The following is an 18,985-nucleotide window of genomic DNA, read 5'->3' on the forward strand; positions in this document are numbered from 1 at the left end:
ATTAATCTGTTAAATAAAATAAACTATCACTAACATCTATTTCATCTTTCAAATATTTTTCAGGACATAGTAGTTTTTAATAAAACTTAATAAAACCATAAGCAAAAAATTATGATTTACATTATAAATGCAATAAAATATGTACCTGATAAGTACAATGCAATCATACTATGTGTGTCACACACACACACACACACACACACACACACACACCCTCAAGTGATTCAATAATTATCTAGGGACTGACAAATCCTAAAAACAACACATTTTACTCTTCTTCATCCTACCAGACCATCTAAAATGCCTACAGATTTTGTTAAGGTTTTCCCTTTGGGCACCACTAAAAAAAAAAAAAAAAATCTTATTTTTTACACTCTGGTCATTTTAAATTCACACCACCCATTTTGAATCAAGAGATACTGTATTCATATGGTTTTAGTCTTCTTTGGATACACCCTAGAATCTGAAAAATCTTGTCCGGCATTTTAGTCATACAGGCTATTAGTCACCTAGAAATCTTTCCCCCACCCTATCTTAGCACAGGTCCTTAAAGATTTAGTCTAAAAAGTACAGCTTTTCTATTAATAAAGGACATGACTAGTCTATATAGGATGCCATGAATTTCAAAAATAATTTTTACAAAGTCTAGTGTCTATCATTCATCCTCAACAAATAAAAAACATTAAAATGTACATTTGGAAAATCTTTAAAATGTTAAAAAAAAAAAAAAAAAAAAAGAACCCTAAAAATCACCAAACAAAAAACCCAACAACTCATATATATAAACTATTCTGAAGGGTTTATATTCTGTATGCCTAATTTTCCTTTTAAAATTCTATTTTTTGAAAGGTAGCGAACATAAAATCAGTAAAACACAAAAGGGGGTGCGTGAACTAATGCAGTTTTCTAAAGGACCCTAAAAACTTGTTGCTGCTTCAAAATTTAAAGACTAATCATAATTTAAGATTTGCAGGGTGTAATACACTATTTTCTCTTCACACACTAAAGGAGTTATGCTTTTAAATGACAAAAATATTAAATATTTTAGAAACAATATCATTTCAACATTTTAAAGCATACATGGATATATATATCTTTAGAGATCTGATCGAGGAAGGAGAAGGTGCAGGGAGACCCGGACGAACCCTTTGTGAATAAAGTTATTTGAAAATAAATGCTAGCTATTTTTCAGTTACAAACCATATTTAATCCTGTGGACCGATGTGCCTGAAGAAACCTTTATAGTATCAAACAACATAAATGTTACTTGTTAAACTCTGCTTACTGATAACTTAGCTTTGCCCTGCCCCCCACCTCACTGAGCTGGTGACTTCACATCCTTTGACATCAGCACAGCCTTGAAAGGGGGATGGGGAGAGACAGCAGAGAGCAGTAAAACCAGCTTTTAACTATGCATGCAATGTCTCTCTGAATTCTTAAAATCTGTAAGTAGTACTTAAAAAATCAAACTAACATTGCACACTCGATTTTATATGGCTAAATCTGAAGCGAAATTAAATGGATTCCGGCACAAAGGACTTCCTGCTTTTCTTATCTGAAGCACAATAGCCATTTATTAACTGACCACAGAAGGTTACAATTCACTAAAATATACACACAATAACTTACCTCTAATATGTAAAAGGGCAACGGGCTGGAAAGGCCCATTGGAATTAGCTGCATCCACCACCATCCTGCTGCTAGCTTTATTACATGTCAACATCTAGGCTTCAGCAGGAAAGGCAATGTACTCCTTAAGGCAAGAAACCAGCCTCCATTTTAGTTTAAAAAAAAAAAAAGAGAGACAAACTGAAGCTCTCTGCAGCTGGAGGGAACTGGCTAGTTAGTGATGTCAGCAGGCACTGAGAAATCTGATTGGCTAAAAGCAGCAACTTAAAATGACACTAAAAATTGCAAATGGAAAAAGCTTTCTGTTTGTCAGTGTGTATTAGAAACTTGCACATATTTTGACTTCCTGCAATAAGTCGGAAACTTTTAAACAATGATTGTATTATTTAAAAGTCATTTTAGTGACTGAACAAATGATTAGTTATTATAGCTCCACAAAACAAACAACTGGTGATCAGAAGGAAGTAGGCTGAGAAAATTACTTGAAAACTTTAGATTTTTAATATTTATTGTTCCTAAATGATTTTATTGGCAAGTACTTGGCACACAATTTATTTCTAGTAAGTCTCGGGTGAACAATATACTTAATATTTATGTAGTCTAGACTTAAATTGCCATTAAAAATATATGAAATACAAGCTTATAAATTTGGGTATTTGTCCACTCTTCACCACCACCAGGTGGTAACAAGCTATTTTTCTTTAAACCACTAGTTTCATAATGGGATATTATTTTCCAATTACAAGTAAAGATGGTTTTCAACATTCATTTTTGTAAGGTTTTGAATTCCAATTTTTTTTCTCCCTTTACCTCCTTTACCTCCCCCTTCTGTAAAACAGCAGGCAAATCAATATAAAACCACTAGTTTTCTAAGGATCCAGGATTTTCTAAGACAGCTGTCAAAGTTAAATATAGAGTTAAGAGGTTCCTTCGACTATTCACTAGAATCGATTGTGAAGTATTTTGTTATGCTAATAATTAAAACTGAACCAATTATTCTATTGCGAGAAATACAACCAAAAGATGATTTAAAAAGAAAAAATATTCATATAAAATATTCGTAATTATGTATTCTGATAGCAAAACACCTATAAGTTAAATATCTGATGATTGGGAAGAAGTAGGATAAATGACATAAAAAGAGTAAGAAAATTTGGAAAAATCTACAAAGCATACAAAGCAAAATAACATTGACAGCTATAAAAAAATGACAAATATATGGACAAATTCTGAAGGAAATATAGCAAATATATTATTTGTTAAAGTATATAGAATTTTCTTCAAAATGCAAACAGTTTAAATTTTAGGTTTTTATTTAGAGATTTACTATATTGTTTAATTATTAGAATTTGTAAATGTAAAAAAAAATTTAATATCTTGCCACAGTATAACATTAATTCTCTTTGGGTTTTTTTTTTAATTTAAAATGTCAAAAAAGAAACATTTATCTTTTAAAAATTATTTTGGGCTAAACCTGAAGTGATCTGCTGTTTGAAAATGTTAACATGCATTAAAATAACATTTAGTTGCCTATTCCCAGTGGGAAAAAGTCAAAATTTATGATGTGAATAATAAAAATTATGGAAAAAGATAAAGTTATATCAAGGCTGAAAATACTATCCTATCAAAAATTGTGCTTTTAACCCACAATGCAAAATGTACAAAATGTAGGTAAAAAATGATAGAAAAGTCAAAAGAATACAATCTGGACAAACATGAAAAATGTTCGCCCCCAAACAATTTTCCTTTTTGCATAATTTAACAAAATATTTTAAATTAGGGAAATCAGAACACAAAACAAGTCATACCAGTGAGAAATATTGGCATTAAAATATTTTTTTTGAGAATTAACAGATTAATCCTCCCATTCTTCTTATTTTTTAAATACCAGATATGAAATTTCAATGGCCAAGGTGTCAATGATTAATATATAAGCTCTCTCTTTTCACTATGCAATACTATCTCTGTTCTCTTATACTGGCTAAACATGTCATTACTTTTTGGAAATTAAAAAAAAAAACCACATACTATCCCTTTAAATTACAAATCCTATAGAAATAAACATGAGATGTAGTTAAGGATTTTAGAATGTACTCCTCCTAAGAAGTCTAAAGTATTATTTCTTTACAAAAAAGGGAAGTTCCGATATAAACAACTGGGAAATATCAATTACTGATGGGCAAGCCAAGCTAATATAATAAAAATCACAATTCTATTTAAATTGGTCTACTTGTTTAAGTAGACCAACTGCCAAAGAATTATTTTATAGAGCTAGAAAAAATAATAAAATTCATCTGGAAGAAGAAAAGGTCAAGAATAGCAAGGGAATTAGTGGGACCAAAAAAAAATAAAGGGAGGATGAGCAGCACTCATCAAAAACCATTTGGTATTGGCTAAGAAATAGAGTGGTGGACCAGTGGATTAGATACACATGATACATACACATGATAATCAGTGATTACAGTAATTTAATGTTTGATAATCCCCCAAACTCCAGCTTCTGACATAAGAACTCACAATTTCACACTCACAATTCAAAAATTGGAAAACTGGAAAATAATGTTAGAAACTCAGCATAGAACTACATCTCATAGCCCATACCAAAATGAGGTCAAAATAGGTACATGATAAGGGCATAATGGGTGATACCATAAACAAATTAGGAGAACAAAGGATAGTTTACCTATCAGATCTTTGGAGAAGGGAGAAATTTATGACCAAAGAAGAACTAGAGAACATTAGTTCAGTAGTGTCTCTACTAGGTCTGTTTCCCAAAGGAATGATAAAGGAGGGAAAAGGACACACAAATGCAAAAAGGCTTGTAGTCGGTCCTTTTTGTGGTGGCAAAGAATTGGAAAATGAGCAAATGCCCATTAATTAGGGAATGATGAATAAATTATGGTATATGAAAGTAATGGACTACTACTGTTCTATAAAAAAATGAGTTGATTTTTAGAAAGGTCTGGAAAGATTTATACAAACTGACCCTTGAAGAACAAACAGAACCAGGATACATTGTACATAGTAACAGCAAGATTGTGCTATGATCAACTATGAGACTTGGTTCTTCTCAGAGGTTCAGTGATCCAAGGCAATCTTAATAAATTTTGGATAGAAAATGTCATCTGCATATAGGGAGAGAACTATGGAGACTGAATGTAAATCAACACATGCTATGTTCATTTTTTCTTCTTTTTTTTCCCTCCTGATTCTTTAAATTTTAATGTACAAGCATAATCAGAAAAAATAATATAATAATATATTTGTGCATATATATACACAAATACAGTTACATTATTATATTGTTTTGTATTATTATTTATAGTGTTTATAATATGTAATATAAATAGTAAGCATATTATTTATGTTATATTTATATTATCTTGTTATACATATATATGTGTATGTGTTATAAAACATTCTGCATAGAATCACTCCTGTCAGTAGGTAATAGCAACTATGCTTCATCAATGATACTTTGGAAATCTAATAGATAACTGCATTGATCAAAAGTCATGAGTCTTTGAAAGTTATTTGATTTTTACATTTTTATTGTTTTATAAATTCTGCTGGTTCTCCTCACGTCATACCAGTTTTTCATGTTTCTATGAAACTGTTTCAGTATTTTTTACAGCACAACTGTATTCTATCATTTTCATATACATATGTTTGTTTAACCATTCTCCAAAAAGAATTTTTGGGGCATAATTCCTCTTCTGCTTTCCAAAGTAGTTAGATCATTTCACAATTCCACAAATCAATCCTCTCCAACATTTTTCACTTTCCCCCTTTTATCATTTTAGCCAATTTGATAGGTGTAAAATAATATCTCAAAGCTGTTTTACTTTGTATTTCTCTAATCAATAATGAATTAGAGTATTTTTTATGTGACTACAAATTATTTTTATTTCTTCACTGGAAAATTGCCTGTTCATACCCTTTGACCATTTATCAATTGGGAATGACTTTTTAAAGATTTGACAAAGTTTTTCATATAATTTAGATATGAGACCTTTATCTGATAAACCTGATATGAGAGAAACCATTTGTGTCTAATGGTAATCATCTCTAGGAGGTAGAGGGGGGACAAAAAGGAAAATATTATATAATTTTGTTGTATATTTGAAAGGAAAAGCAAGTTGTACCAGCAGATTTGCAGTTTTATATTTTTTTAGTTTTATGTTATGAAAATGCTTGTTATATTTCATAAATTAAAAATAAAAAAATTTTTAAAGTGTCAAAAGAAAGTTGAGAAGAGATATTTAATATGAGTGGAAAGCATACATTTAAAAATATGAACTAGCAATGTTCTGAAATAAATAATGAAATGGAAAAAATACTAGCAAGTTTCCCGATATGGATAAAGTATGGATATGTGCTCACTTTCTTTCCATGTTATTTGACAGCATTATAAAAATACTAGTTATAGAAATAAGAACAAAACCAGAGGAGTAACCATCTGTAAAGGGGTAAAAATTATCTATATTTGCAAATTACATTGTGGTATACTAAAAAAAAAACACTCTACAGAATCAATAGAGAGCATGATTATAAACATGGAAGTATGATATAAAACAAGGATAACCATGAATGATTTTGGTCTGGAATATACTAAGTATTTAAATAAAATTTTATGCATAGGCTAGCAAATAAAATTGGGAAGAAAAAACACAATTTATAAAGAGGTATCCACTGTTCAGGGTTGAGCCATTCCAATATAATAAAAATGACATTATTACTTAAATTTTCAGTTTTAGTGCTATGACAAACAAATTGAGGGATACATTAAAGAAGTAGACATAATATAAAAAGTTTCAAAACTCAAGGGAAATAAGGAAAAAGTACACATCATTTCATTACCAAATCTCAATCTATATTCTAAAGAAGCACTTATCAAAGTCATTTGGTTCTAGCTTAAAAATAAACTAGGAATAAACTAAGTAAAAAAAAAAAAGAAGAAGAAGAAGAAGAGAAATAACAGGAAAAAGTCCAGAGTTAGTAAGTACTGGGAAGAATTCCCAAGAAAATAAATTTCTGGAGACTCCCTTTTTTGGTAAGAATTGCTGGAAAATAAGAAAACCAGTTTATCAAAAAAATTAAGTCTGATCTCATAAATTCAACCAATCAGCATTAGGTACCTCTTATGTGTGTCTGGTAGGAGCAGTGAGGTGGCAAAGTGGATAGAGTGCCAGATCTGAAGTTAGACTTAACTTCCTGAGTTCAAATCTGGTCTTAGACTTGTTAGCTATGTGACCCCAAGTAAGTCACTTAATCCTATCTGTCTCAGTTTCCTTATTTGTAAAATGAGTTGGAAAAGGAGATAGCAAACCATTCCAATATCTTTTGTCAAGAAAACCCCAAAGGAGGGTTCATGAAGAGTCAAGACAAACTGAAAATGACTGAACCACAACAGATGTTTGGTTTGTTTGGCATTGGAGATATAAAGACCAAAATAAAACAGTCTCTGCTCTTAAGGGATTTGCATTCTATCTTATATCACATTTGAAAACAAGCTCAAAATGGACATATGGCCTAAACATAAAAGTCACATCATTAAAAAAAATTTGAAGAGAATGAGATCATGTAGACAATGCTCAGGCAAGAATTCTTAACCAAACCTGAGATTGAGGTGATTAGAAAACTTAAAACAGACCATTTAATTTTTTAAAAAATTATAGCTTTTTATCGACAAAACATAGTAATCCTTCAACATTGATCCCTACAAAAACCTCTGCTCCAACTTCTCCCCTCCTTTTCTCTACCCCTTCACCCAGATGGCAGGTATTCCCATACATGTTAAATATGTGAAAGTATATGTTAAATACAATATATGTATATATAAATATTTATATAGTTTAGACCATTTAAATTACAGAAAATGTGCTTTTGTATGACAAAAATCAATGAAATTTAGATGAGAAGCTATCAAGTCAGAAATATAATCTTTATATCAAACAAAGATCTGACATCCAAGTTACATAGAGAATCAATGCATATATAAAAGACCAGGAACCATTTCCAAAAGTTAGATGGTCATAAGCTAGGGATAAAGAGTTCTAAAAAAGATTACAAACTATTAAGAATAATATCTCAATGTTCCCAAGACTGCAAAATTCTCTCATGTTTGGTAAACTGACAAAAATGACAAAAAATGGGAAAAGAAAATGTTGGAAATGCTTCAAAAAGAAAGGCACTTTTTTTGGTGGGGGCGGGGCAGAGACAATTGGGGTTAAGGTTAAGTGACCTGCCCAGGTTTTACAGAGTCAGGAAGTTTTAAGTGTCTGAGGCTAGATTTGAACTCAGGTCCTCCTGACTTCAAGGTTGGTTCTCTATCCACTGCACCACCTCACTGCCCCAAGAAAGACACATTTAATGAAAAGTTCATGGAATTGTAAATTGGTCAAACCATTATGGAAAGCTATTTGTCATTCAATAAAAAAATCACTAAACTGTTCATGCCCTTTTGAGTTGGAGATTCCGTTGCTTAGACATATATTCTTAAGAAAGTTCAATGATAAAGAGACCTATATACATGGAAAAAATATTTCTGGCAACACTTTTTGTAGTAGTAAAGAACTGGACACTAATCAGCTGCCAATCAATTGTGGAATAGCTTAACAAATTATGGCACATGAATGTAACAGGATATCTTCATCCTTGTACAATGAATATTCTGAATACTGAGAAGCATGGGAAGTTACATCAACTGATTTAAAGCGAAGTAAGAAAAACAATTACACTCAGTTACTACAACAATGTAAAAATGAAACAACAGAACACTGAGACTGAACACTATGAAATTGTAATGATAGGGTTTGACCCTAAACAGAAAATATGGGAGAAGGCAATTCCTTTTTTAAAAAAAATTTTTTTGAAGAAATGGAGAACTAGGGACAATGTCAGACTTTGTTAGTGTTTTGGTTAGTTTTGCTGAACTATTTTCCTCCCTTTTCCATTTTTTTTTGGTGAGGGATGGCTCTTTAGGTGAATGGAAGAAATGACCTACATTGGGAAATATGTGATATACAAATAAAAATCTATTTAAAAAAACTTTAAAAGTGAAGAATTCAAAGAAAAATTTTAAGACTTATATAACATAATGCTGAATAAAATAATCAGAACCAAGAAAACAATTTATAGCAACTTTTTCTGTCATATATAGCAAAGAACTGGAAATTACCCCTTGACTTGGGAAGGACAGGAAGGAAAAGAGACTGAGGGATTGGAAATACCAATGACAGATTCAAGGCTCAATAGATAGTTGAAGTCCTGGAGTCAGAAAGACCTAGACTTTAAAAATGGCCTCAAGACATTTACTACCTGTGTGACCTTCAACAAGTCACTTCCACTCTATGCTTCAGTTTACTCAATTACAAAATGAGCATAATAATAGCATCTACCTTTTAGGATTGTTTTAAGAATCAAATAAGATACTATTTTAAAAATGCTTTAGTATAGTGCCAGATATAATTAGGCAGTTCACAAAAGCTTGTTCCTTCCCTTTCCCCCATTTAAAAAAAAAAAAAAAAAAAAGGAAAGAAGGAAATTCAGAGGGAAACACAAACAGGTCAGTTTTTGAAATACAGATGAGAATTTATTCTATTTATATTTTAAAATACTGTATATAATGCTTCATGGTTTCATGCAATACTTTGTTCTTTGATAACATTCTTGTTCACTGGCATTTATCAAGTTCAGAATAACAAAAATTTAATAAAAACCATAATGATATGTAGAAATGTAATGGAATACTATTTTGTACTTAAAAATAACAAGTATGAATAATTGACATAATATGGGAGGACCAAAGAACTGATAGGATCAACCAGTCAACAAACAAATTAAGGGTCTACTGAGTTGAGCCTGTGGAATACTTTGATTACATCTCAAAAGTTATTATCTCATTGGTATCATGGTCCTTCAATTTAGTTACCTATTACTTTTATGATTTGTTCTTTGACCCATCAATTTATTAGGATTAAATTATTTAGCTTCCATTTAAATTTGAATTCTTTTTTTTCAAGGCCTTTTATCATAATTTTTATAGTGTTGTTAAGTGTGAATCAATCAGTGAAAAAAGATTTATTAAGTGATTACCATGTGCCAGTAAGTGCTGAAGCTATAAAGACAAAGAGACAGTGCAGTCCCTATTCAAGAAAATCATAGCCTAATAATGGGGGAAAAAAACAAGCAAACAACTGCACCCAAAAAAGAAAGGTAGAAGGGGGCCAAGTTATGAAAGGTGATAACTGCTAAACAAGAATTTTATATTTGATCCTGAAAGCGACATGAACCACAAGGGGGTGACACGATTAAACCTGATATTTAAGATGATCACTTTCAAGAGGAAGATAGACTATAGTAGAAACTTGGGGCAGGGAGACCCAAATAGCAAGTCACTGAAATAGTCCAGGAGTGAGGTGACAAGAGCCTGCATTTGGAATCTGGAATACTGGAAGGATGGTGGTATGTTCAACAATAAAGAAAGGTTAGGAAGGGGTTAGAGGGAAAGATAATGAGATTAATTTGAGGGTGACTATTGAAAATAAGATGTCTATGGTCCATTCAGTTTAAGATGTCAATAAGAAGTTATAGAGATATAGTTAATTGGCAATCCAGACAATAACAAAAATCCGACATGAGAAAAAGTAAATACCTAACAACTGTCAGTAGAGGTTCAAAGATAAGGACTACATTAATACCTGTAAAACATTAAGTACGGAACAAAATATGAAGTAAAAGTTTTGGAAGAAAAGAACAGGAAGTGGTAAGCCTCATTCAAGTATGAGAATCCCTAAAAATTAAAATGAACTGAATTAATGACCAATGAGGGGAAAGGGGGGAAAATTTGGAACACAAGGTTTTGCAAAGGTAAATGTTGAAAAAACTATCTTTGTCATTAATTTTGAAAATGAAAAGCAATTATTTTAAAAAAAAGCTTGATAATCTAAGAAAAACATGGCTAGACTTTCATGAAATAATGAAAAGTGAAATGAACAGGACCAAAAGAATGTTGTACATAATAACAATGTTGTTTTAAAAACAACTTTGAGTGACAATAAGTCATTTTGACTATATTATAAACACCCAAATAAACTACAAAAGACATATGAAGGAAGACTTTATCTGCATTCAGAGAAGGAACTAATAGAAACATATAAAGAATGGCTTTACATACACACATATGTATGTGTACATATGTTCATGTATATATACACATAAATTTTATATATATATATATATATACACACACACATACACATAAAATGTCTAATGGTAGCCATTTCTAGATTAAGGGAGGAAGAAAAAAGATTTTAATAGACTTGCTTCATGTACAAAAATCTTTTTTCTCCCTATTCTACTATATTATGGAAATGCTAGTTTTATTTCTTAAGATTGGAATAAAGTAAATTAAACTAACAAAAAAAGAGGTAATAAACCAAAGATTCATGAAGCAGCAGATATTTTTGGACATGGATGAAAAAATAAAATTAAAAAATGAGCATTTAGAGAAAGCAATAGTCAGCCCTAAGACAATTTATGATTTGTTAAAGAGAGTTCCTCATGGCTACCAAAGAAAGCAAAAAGCTCATGTTCTAGAATTCAAGGCACTCTACAGTATGGTTCCAAATTCCCTTTCCAGTTATCTTCTATTTTTAATACTTACTTTACGTTCCAAACTAGACTGACTTTTATTCTTTACTGTTGTTACATTTCTTAAATTTAAATATTTTTCCAATTACATGTAAAAACAATTAACATTTGCTATTTAAAATTTTAATTTCCAAATTCTTTCCATCCCTCTTTTCTCTGCTCCTTTATTTAAAAGGCAAGCAGTTTGATATGTCAATCGTGCAAAACATAAGTGTCCATATTAATGCTATGAAAAAAAACCCCACAAAAATAAATATCTTATCGGTTCTTCCTCTAGAGGTAAACAGCATTTTTCATAAGTCCTTTGGAATTGGATCATCGAAATGCTGAGAATAGGTAAGTCATCCATAATTGATAATCATACAATATTGCTGTCACTATGTACAATGTCCTCTTGGTTTTTTTCTCACTTCATTTTCAAAATTCATGGAAGTTTTTTCAGGTTTTTTTTGGGATCAATGAAACAATGAAAGAATGGACAACTTTCAGAGACTTGGTGTATAGCATCACTGCATATATTCATGTGGGCCAGAACACAAGATTGTTTTAATAAAAAGGATGGGGAGAAATTCAGAAGCTGCTAAACGAAAAACAAGACCTCTATAGGATTTATAAACAGGATAGTTCATCCATTTCTAAGAAGGGAGCATTTAATTCCATCAAAAGTAAAGTTCAAGTAAAACTTAAGAGAGATGTAGGATTCTTGACTCAGTAAGAAGGAAGATTAAATTCAGTTTTATGCTGATAGTAACAATCCAAAGTGTTTTTATGATGCCCTAAAGGTTATTTATGAGCCAAGACATATGGTGCATCTCAACTACTTACTGCTGATAAAGCCACATTGACTAGTGATAAAGATATGATCTTGGAGAGAGATGGGGTGAACAAGTATTCTCATACTTGTTCCACAGTATTCTCAACAGATCATCATCAGTCTATGCCGAAGCCACTGAGCATATATCTCAAGTTGGCGCTGGTATATTGTGCAGGTTCCATAGGTATACCGTGATTAAGTCAACACAATGGCTCTGTAGACTTTCAGTTTTGATCTGTCCCATACTTTCCTTTGGAACCTTCCAAACATTGAGCTAGCTCTGGTGATGTATGTTTCAACCTGTTCAGTGTCTAACCAATTGAAGGAGAGGTTTTGATTATCATTATGCTCCTCTTGTGTGGCAAAATACCCGTTCTGATTCAATTCCATCATGCATTTACAAGGTAGGGGGTCCAATGCTCATAAAACAAAAATGAAAAACTGACTGACATGTTCTAAATTAGAAAAGAAGCTCAGTACCTAGCAGTTCAAGGATGCCTTCACTGTCATCTCTATAAAGGTAAAGCAAATAGGTTGTTCTATGAAAGTCACTGGCAAGATTCTTATCAGAGTCTTCCTTAATAACCTGATTTTCAATATTAAAGACTGTCATTTACTTGAGAGCCAGTGTGGCTTCAGAGAGAGCTAAGGAATGGTCAATACAGTGTTTACTACTTAACTCCAGGAGAAATGCCAGAGCAAAACAGAAGAGTGTACACATCAGTAGATCAAATAAAAGCCTTTGACACTGTTACTCATGAAGATTTGTGAAAAATTATGGCAAAATGTGGCTGGCTATTGAAAATTTTCTGCATTGCATATCAGTTTTATGATGGCATGCTTGTCTGGGTTCTGGATAATGGATGATGCTTTTACTCTTTCCCAAACTTCAATGAAGTGAGGCAGGGCTATGTGCTTGCTCTCATGCCTTTTAGCATCATGTTTTCTGTGATGTTGTCAGATGCCTTCAATGAGGACAATAACAGTATCAAGGTCAGTCATACCTCACTGATAATAAATTTATTTAACCTAAAAAGCCTGTAAGCCAAGACTAAAGTGGAGGAAGAGTTGATACTTGACTTTTGTTTATAGATGACTGCACATTCAACAAATGTAGTAGTCTTTGAGGCTGAGATGCAACAAAGTAGGTATTGTTTCTCTGCTGCTAGTGAAAATGTTGGCCTAACAATTAAAAGAAAGAAAACTGAAGTTCTCCACCAGCCAGTACCATACCATCTCTTCATAGAACTCGCAGTTACAGCAAATTGAGAAAATCTTAATACTGTGGATAAAGTTCAGTTATTTTGGCAGTATATACTTTCCAGGGATGTCTACATTGATGATGAGGTTGAAACATACATCACCAGAGCTAGGTCAATGTTTGGAAGGTTCCAAAGGAAAGTGTGGGACAGATCAAAACTGAAGGTCTACAAAGCCATTGTGCTTACTTGATCACTGTATGCCTGTGGAACCTGCACAATATACCAACACCATGTCAAAAAACTAATTGCTTCCTTTTGAATTGTCTTTGGGAATTTTGAAGATCATCTGCTAAGATAAGGTGCTGAACACCAAGGTCCTTTTTCAAGCTACCCTGTTAAGCATTCAGACTTTATCACAGAGAGCACATCTCTGATCAGCTAGCCAAATTGTTTGAATGCCCAAAGTACATTTGCTAAAAGATTATTTTATAGAGAACTCTCACACAAGGCAAGTACTTACTTGGAAATCAGAAGAAGTGATATAAGGATACTCGCAAGATCCATCTGAAGAACTTTGGAATCAATTGAGAGACATGATGGACATTGGCATAGGATCACCCAGCTTGATGTGGCCACATCAAAGAAGGTGCTGTACCCAAAGCAAAATTGCAGAAGCTCAAAAGAAATGTGAGATGCACAAATTTATAGACATCTCCACTCTAAAAGTTCATATGGACTGTTTATGCCTGACTTACAGCAGTCTTCTGAGCTCATATTGGTCTGATCAGTCAGCTGTACTTTGAACCCTAACATAGTGATGTCAATTTGGTACTCTCTTCAAGAACAATGGAGAACAATCCACCAACAAACATTTTAAGGAAAATTCCATTTATTATATTTTCTGGTGTTTTTCATAGGAATGAGTGTTTAATTTTGTCAAAAGTTTTCTGCATCTATTGATAATCGTATCCTTTCTGTTGTTTTTATTATTGATATGGTTGACTATGCTGATAGTTTTCCAAATGTTGAACTAGCCCTGCAATTCTTGTATAAATCCCATTTGATCATATTGCTATAATCTCCTTGGTTAATATTTTATCAAAAATTTTTATATCAATATTACAATATGGTAATTGATCTATTCTCTGTTTTTATTCTTCCTGTTTTAGGCATCAGCAACATGTGTATCATGAAAAGAATTTGCAGGACTTCTTTGACTATTTCACCAAGTAGTTTATATAGAATGAATTGTTCTTAAAATGTTTAGTAGAATTCACTTATGAATTCATCTAGTCCTGGGGAATTTTTCTTAGGTTGCTCATAGTTAAATTTCATTTTCTAAGATAGGGTTAATTAAGTATTCTATTTCCCTTTCTATCAGTAAGAGCAATTTATATTTTTACGAAAATATTCATCCACCTCATTTACATGGTCAGTTTTACTGTCAAAATACTTTTTTTTCCCCCACTGGGCAAAATAACTTAATAATTGCTTTAATTTTTTATTCATTGGTGGTCCATTCGCCCTTTTCATTTTTGATGATAATTTGTTCTTTTTTAAAATTAAATTAACCAGTAGTTTACTGATTTGTTTTTTCTTCATGAAAGCAGCTCTTAAATTCAAGGGTTTTTTATTTTCAATTTTATTAATCTCTCCTTTGATTCTCAGGATTTCCAATTTGATGTTTAATTAAGGGACTTGAAGTTTTTTTCTTTTTTATAGGACTTTTTAGTTATATGCCTAATCATAAATCTGTGACCTGCTTTTTCTCTATTCTGTTGATCTAAGTCTTTAGAGAGATAAAATTTCCCTCAAGTGGAATGGCTGAATAAATTACTGTATATGATTGTTATAGAATACTATTTTGCTTTACCTATTTTGCTATATGATAAGGATGCTCTCAGAACACTCAGGAAAGACTAATATGAAAGTGAAATGAGCAGAACCAGAACACTGCATGCAGCAACAGCAGTATTGTATGATGACCAGCTATGAATGGTTTAGCTATCTCAGCAATGCAATAATATAAGACAATTATGAAAGACTTATGAAAAATGCTATCTCAAAAGAAAGAACTGATGGAGTCTGAATGGAAATCAAAGTATACCTTTTCTTCTTTTTGCCTGTGATTTCTTTCACAACATGCCTTTTAATAAGGGGGAAGGGATTTTTAAAAAATGAATGTTAAAATTGTTTTACATGTAATTGGGTGAAAAGTTTTTAAAAAATGGAAAGGAAACAATTTCCCCTAATTACTGTTTTGGCTACATTGCATAAATTTTGGTTATGTTGGTTATGTTTGTTATGTCATTCTCTTTAATAAAATTACTTTCTCTGATTTTTTTCTTTCACTTACTCATTCTTTAGAATTAGATTAGTTTCCAATCTATGTTTCCATCACTTATTATTTAAAATGTCATTTTTATTGCATTATGATCTGAAAAGGATGCATTTAATATTTCTGCTTTTCTGTATTTGGGTTTGTGGGTTTTATGCCCTAATAATTAGTCAATTATTGTATATGTGCTACTGAGAAAAAGGTAACATTCTCATTTAATTTTCTCCAGGTCTATCATATCTAACATTTAAAATTCTACTTATCTCAATCTTTTCTTGTTCATTTTTTGGTTAGATTTATTTAGTTCTATTGACTATTTCCTTCTGTAACTCATTTAACCTTTCATTTAAGGACTCAGATGCTAATATCATTTGGTACATAAATGTTTAATACTGATATTGCCTCACTGTTTATGAAATCTTTTAGTAAAATATAGTTTCCTTACTTATCTTTTAATTAGTTCTATTCTTGCTTTTGCTTTTATCTAGACCATGATTATCACCCCAGTTTTTTGTTTTTTATATCATGATAGATTCTGCTCTAGCACCTTACTTTTACATATCTTTTTTTTTTTTTTGCTGAGGCAATTGGGGTTAAGTGATTTGCTGCCAGGGACACACAGCTAGGAAGTATTAAGTGGCTGAGAGCAGATTTGAATTCAGGTCCTCTTGACTTCAGGGCTGATGCTCTATCCACTGTGCCACCTAGCTGCCCGTTTTGTACCTCTTTTATGTGAGATAATTTACCCTATTCTACCTTTCCCTCCTGGGCATCCCTCTTTCTCACCTCTTAATGCCATCCCGGTTTACTGAAACTTGTGTCATGTATTTATATATTCCTTCTAATTGCTCTAATAATGAGAAATTTCTTAAGAGTTACAAGTATCACTTTCCATATGGAATCCCTTATAATTTCTCTTTCTTGTTTACCTTTTTATATATATATATATTTTTAGTCTTGTATCTGAAAGTCAAATTTTCTCTTTAGCTCTAGTCTTTTCATCAGGAAATTTGTGTCATCCTGACTATAAATCCATATTATATGAATTATTTCTTTCTGGTTGCTTTTAATATTTTCTCTTTGACCTGGGAGTTTTAGAATTTGGCTATAATATTCCTGGGAATTTTCATTTCAGAATCTCTTTCAGGTGGTGATCAGTAAATTCTCTTGATTTTTATTTTATTTTCTAGGTCTAAGATATTGGGCAGTTCTCCTTGATAATTTCTTAAGAGATAATTTTTTTTTTTTATGATGACTTTCAGGGAATCCACTAATTCTTTAATTATCTCTCCTCAATCTACTTTCCAGGTCAGTTCAATGAGATCCTTCACATTGTCTTCTATTTTTCATTCTTTTCCTTTTGTTTGTTTCTGATGCCCAGTTCTAATTTTTAAGGTACCACTTTCTTTGGCGAGTTTTTGTATTTCCTTTTCCATTTGGTAATTCTACTATTATGGAATTGTTTTCTTCAGGGAATTTTTGTAACTCCCTTTCCATTTGGTCAATTATGCTTTTAAAGGAGTTCTCTCTTTAATGGATTGTATTTCTTTGACCATTCGGTTTACTCTGTTTTTAAGGTATTTTCGTGTGTGTGTGTGTGTGTGTGTGAATGTGCGTGCATGCACACTGTTGACTTTTTTAATTGCATGGTACTTTCTTTTTCCAATTTTTCCTCTAGCTTTCTTCTTTGATTTTTTGAATCCTTTTTTGGGAGAAGGAGGAAGAGGAGACTGAGCCCAATTCACATTTTTCTTTGAGTCTTTTCATGGAGCAGTCTTGAGATTATCATCTTTCAAGTCTGTGTTTTGATCTTCCCTTTTATTATATAAATTTTCTATAGTCAGGTTCTTGTTGTATGCTCATTTTACCAATCTCTTTCTTGACTTTTAATTTGAGATTAAAGATGGACTCTGCTCCCAGGGTGGAGGGGGCATTGTCTCGAAATTTAGATTTTTGTGTGCGTTTGTTTTCAGAGTTCAGTGGTCAGTGTCAGTTCTTCCAAGTGGTTTGATCTAATAAGAGATGTGGTCATTGTTCTTTTATCCTGTGCTCAGGTCTGTGAACAATCAGAAGCACTCTTTTTCACCCTGGAACTATGATCTCTGAGTCTCTGCTTCTGCTAGTGCTCCTTCATGCATTGGGACTAGGATTCAAAACCATGTAAGGGCAATGAAAGAGTCCTGTTTCTCAGTGCTAGCCAAGGTTTCCCTGTAATCTCTGATCAGTCATCTTGACCCCCTTACCGTTGGTGGGCTTAGAGTTCCAGAATGACAATGAGTCACTCCCAAAGCCTGGGGCTGGCTTACCAGGGTGTGGTCTGAGCTGAATGCACTCCACTCTCACCCCAGTGATAAAGAACTTTCTTGCCAACCTTCTAAGTTGTCTTGAGATGGAAAATTGTTTCTTCCTGTCCTATTACTGGTTCTGCTGCTCCAAAATTTCTTTTGAGACATCATTTTAATAGAGGGAAATTTGGGAGAGTTCAGGTGAGTCCTTGCCTTTGGTCTCTTGCCTCCACTCTTAACAATGTTGATTCTTTTTTGTTTTGGGGTAATTTAATCATTTTATTATTAAGGCTATCATTATTAATCTATTAAGGCTATCATTATTAATTAAAGATGCTGTCAGTCTCTCTGAGACTAAAGATCTGATTTTCATTCTTTAATCTCATTTGCTATGCATATTTTTTTCTTATCATCCCTCAAATCTAGAATGTCCCAACCCTCTAATCCGTATTTGAAATTCTTTTCTTCTTTCATGGTCTAAGAAAAGTGCCATATCTTCCCTTAGGGTTTTTCTTACTTCTTCCCTCACTCGGCTAAAAGAGATTTTTCCTGTCTCAAAATTTCTCACGTATTTCATTCTCCTGACCTTTTTTTATACTAATTATAATATTTTTGCACTTAATAGTATTTTTATTATTTCCAATTACAAATAAAAATTTTAAGTTCCAAATTTTTTCTCCCTCGCTTTCCCCCCTTCGCTTTCCTGAAGGCAGCAAGCAATCCAATATAGGCTATACATCTTAAACTTTTTTCATATTAATCATGTTATGAAAAGAATCAAAACAAAAGGAAAAAACCAAGAAAAAGAAAAAAAGTTTTTGAAAAAGTGAAAATGGTATGTTTCTCTCTGGATTCATACTCCAAAGTTCTATCTCTGAATATGGATGACATTTTCTATCACGTGTTATGGCAGTGTCTTGGATCAATGCATTGCTAAGAAAAGCTAAGTCTATCACAGTTGATTATCATACAATGTTACTGTTACATATACAATATTCTCCTGGTTCTGCTCATTTTACTCAGCATCAGTCTTTCCAACTAATTACAATCTTTAATTTACTAT

The 18,985-nt window shown here is 32.2% G+C and overlaps 1 protein-coding gene across 14 annotated transcripts in view; it reads right to left on the bottom strand.

Moving 5' to 3' along the window:
* PPP2R5C (protein phosphatase 2 regulatory subunit B'gamma) overlaps positions 1-18,985 on the bottom strand; it is a 204,500-nt gene that overhangs the window by 128,324 nt on the left and 57,191 nt on the right. For 4 of the 14 annotated variants that reach the window (XM_012550317.3, XM_012550301.3, XM_031953240.1 and 1 more), the window contains exon 1: positions 1,630-1,822. The exons of the other annotated variants lie outside the window; for them this stretch is intronic. In XM_012550317.3, the coding sequence (XP_012405771.1) occupies positions 1,630-1,723 (94 nt within the window). In that variant the 5' untranslated portion in view covers positions 1,724-1,822. Of the gene's footprint in view, positions 1-1,629; positions 1,823-18,985 lie in introns of those variants that run through there. 14 annotated transcript variants of the gene reach the window in all.

Source organism: Sarcophilus harrisii, chromosome 2 (assembly GCF_902635505.1).
Source record: "Sarcophilus harrisii chromosome 2, mSarHar1.11, whole genome shotgun sequence".
Lineage (NCBI taxonomy): Eukaryota > Metazoa > Chordata > Mammalia > Dasyuromorphia > Dasyuridae > Sarcophilus > Sarcophilus harrisii.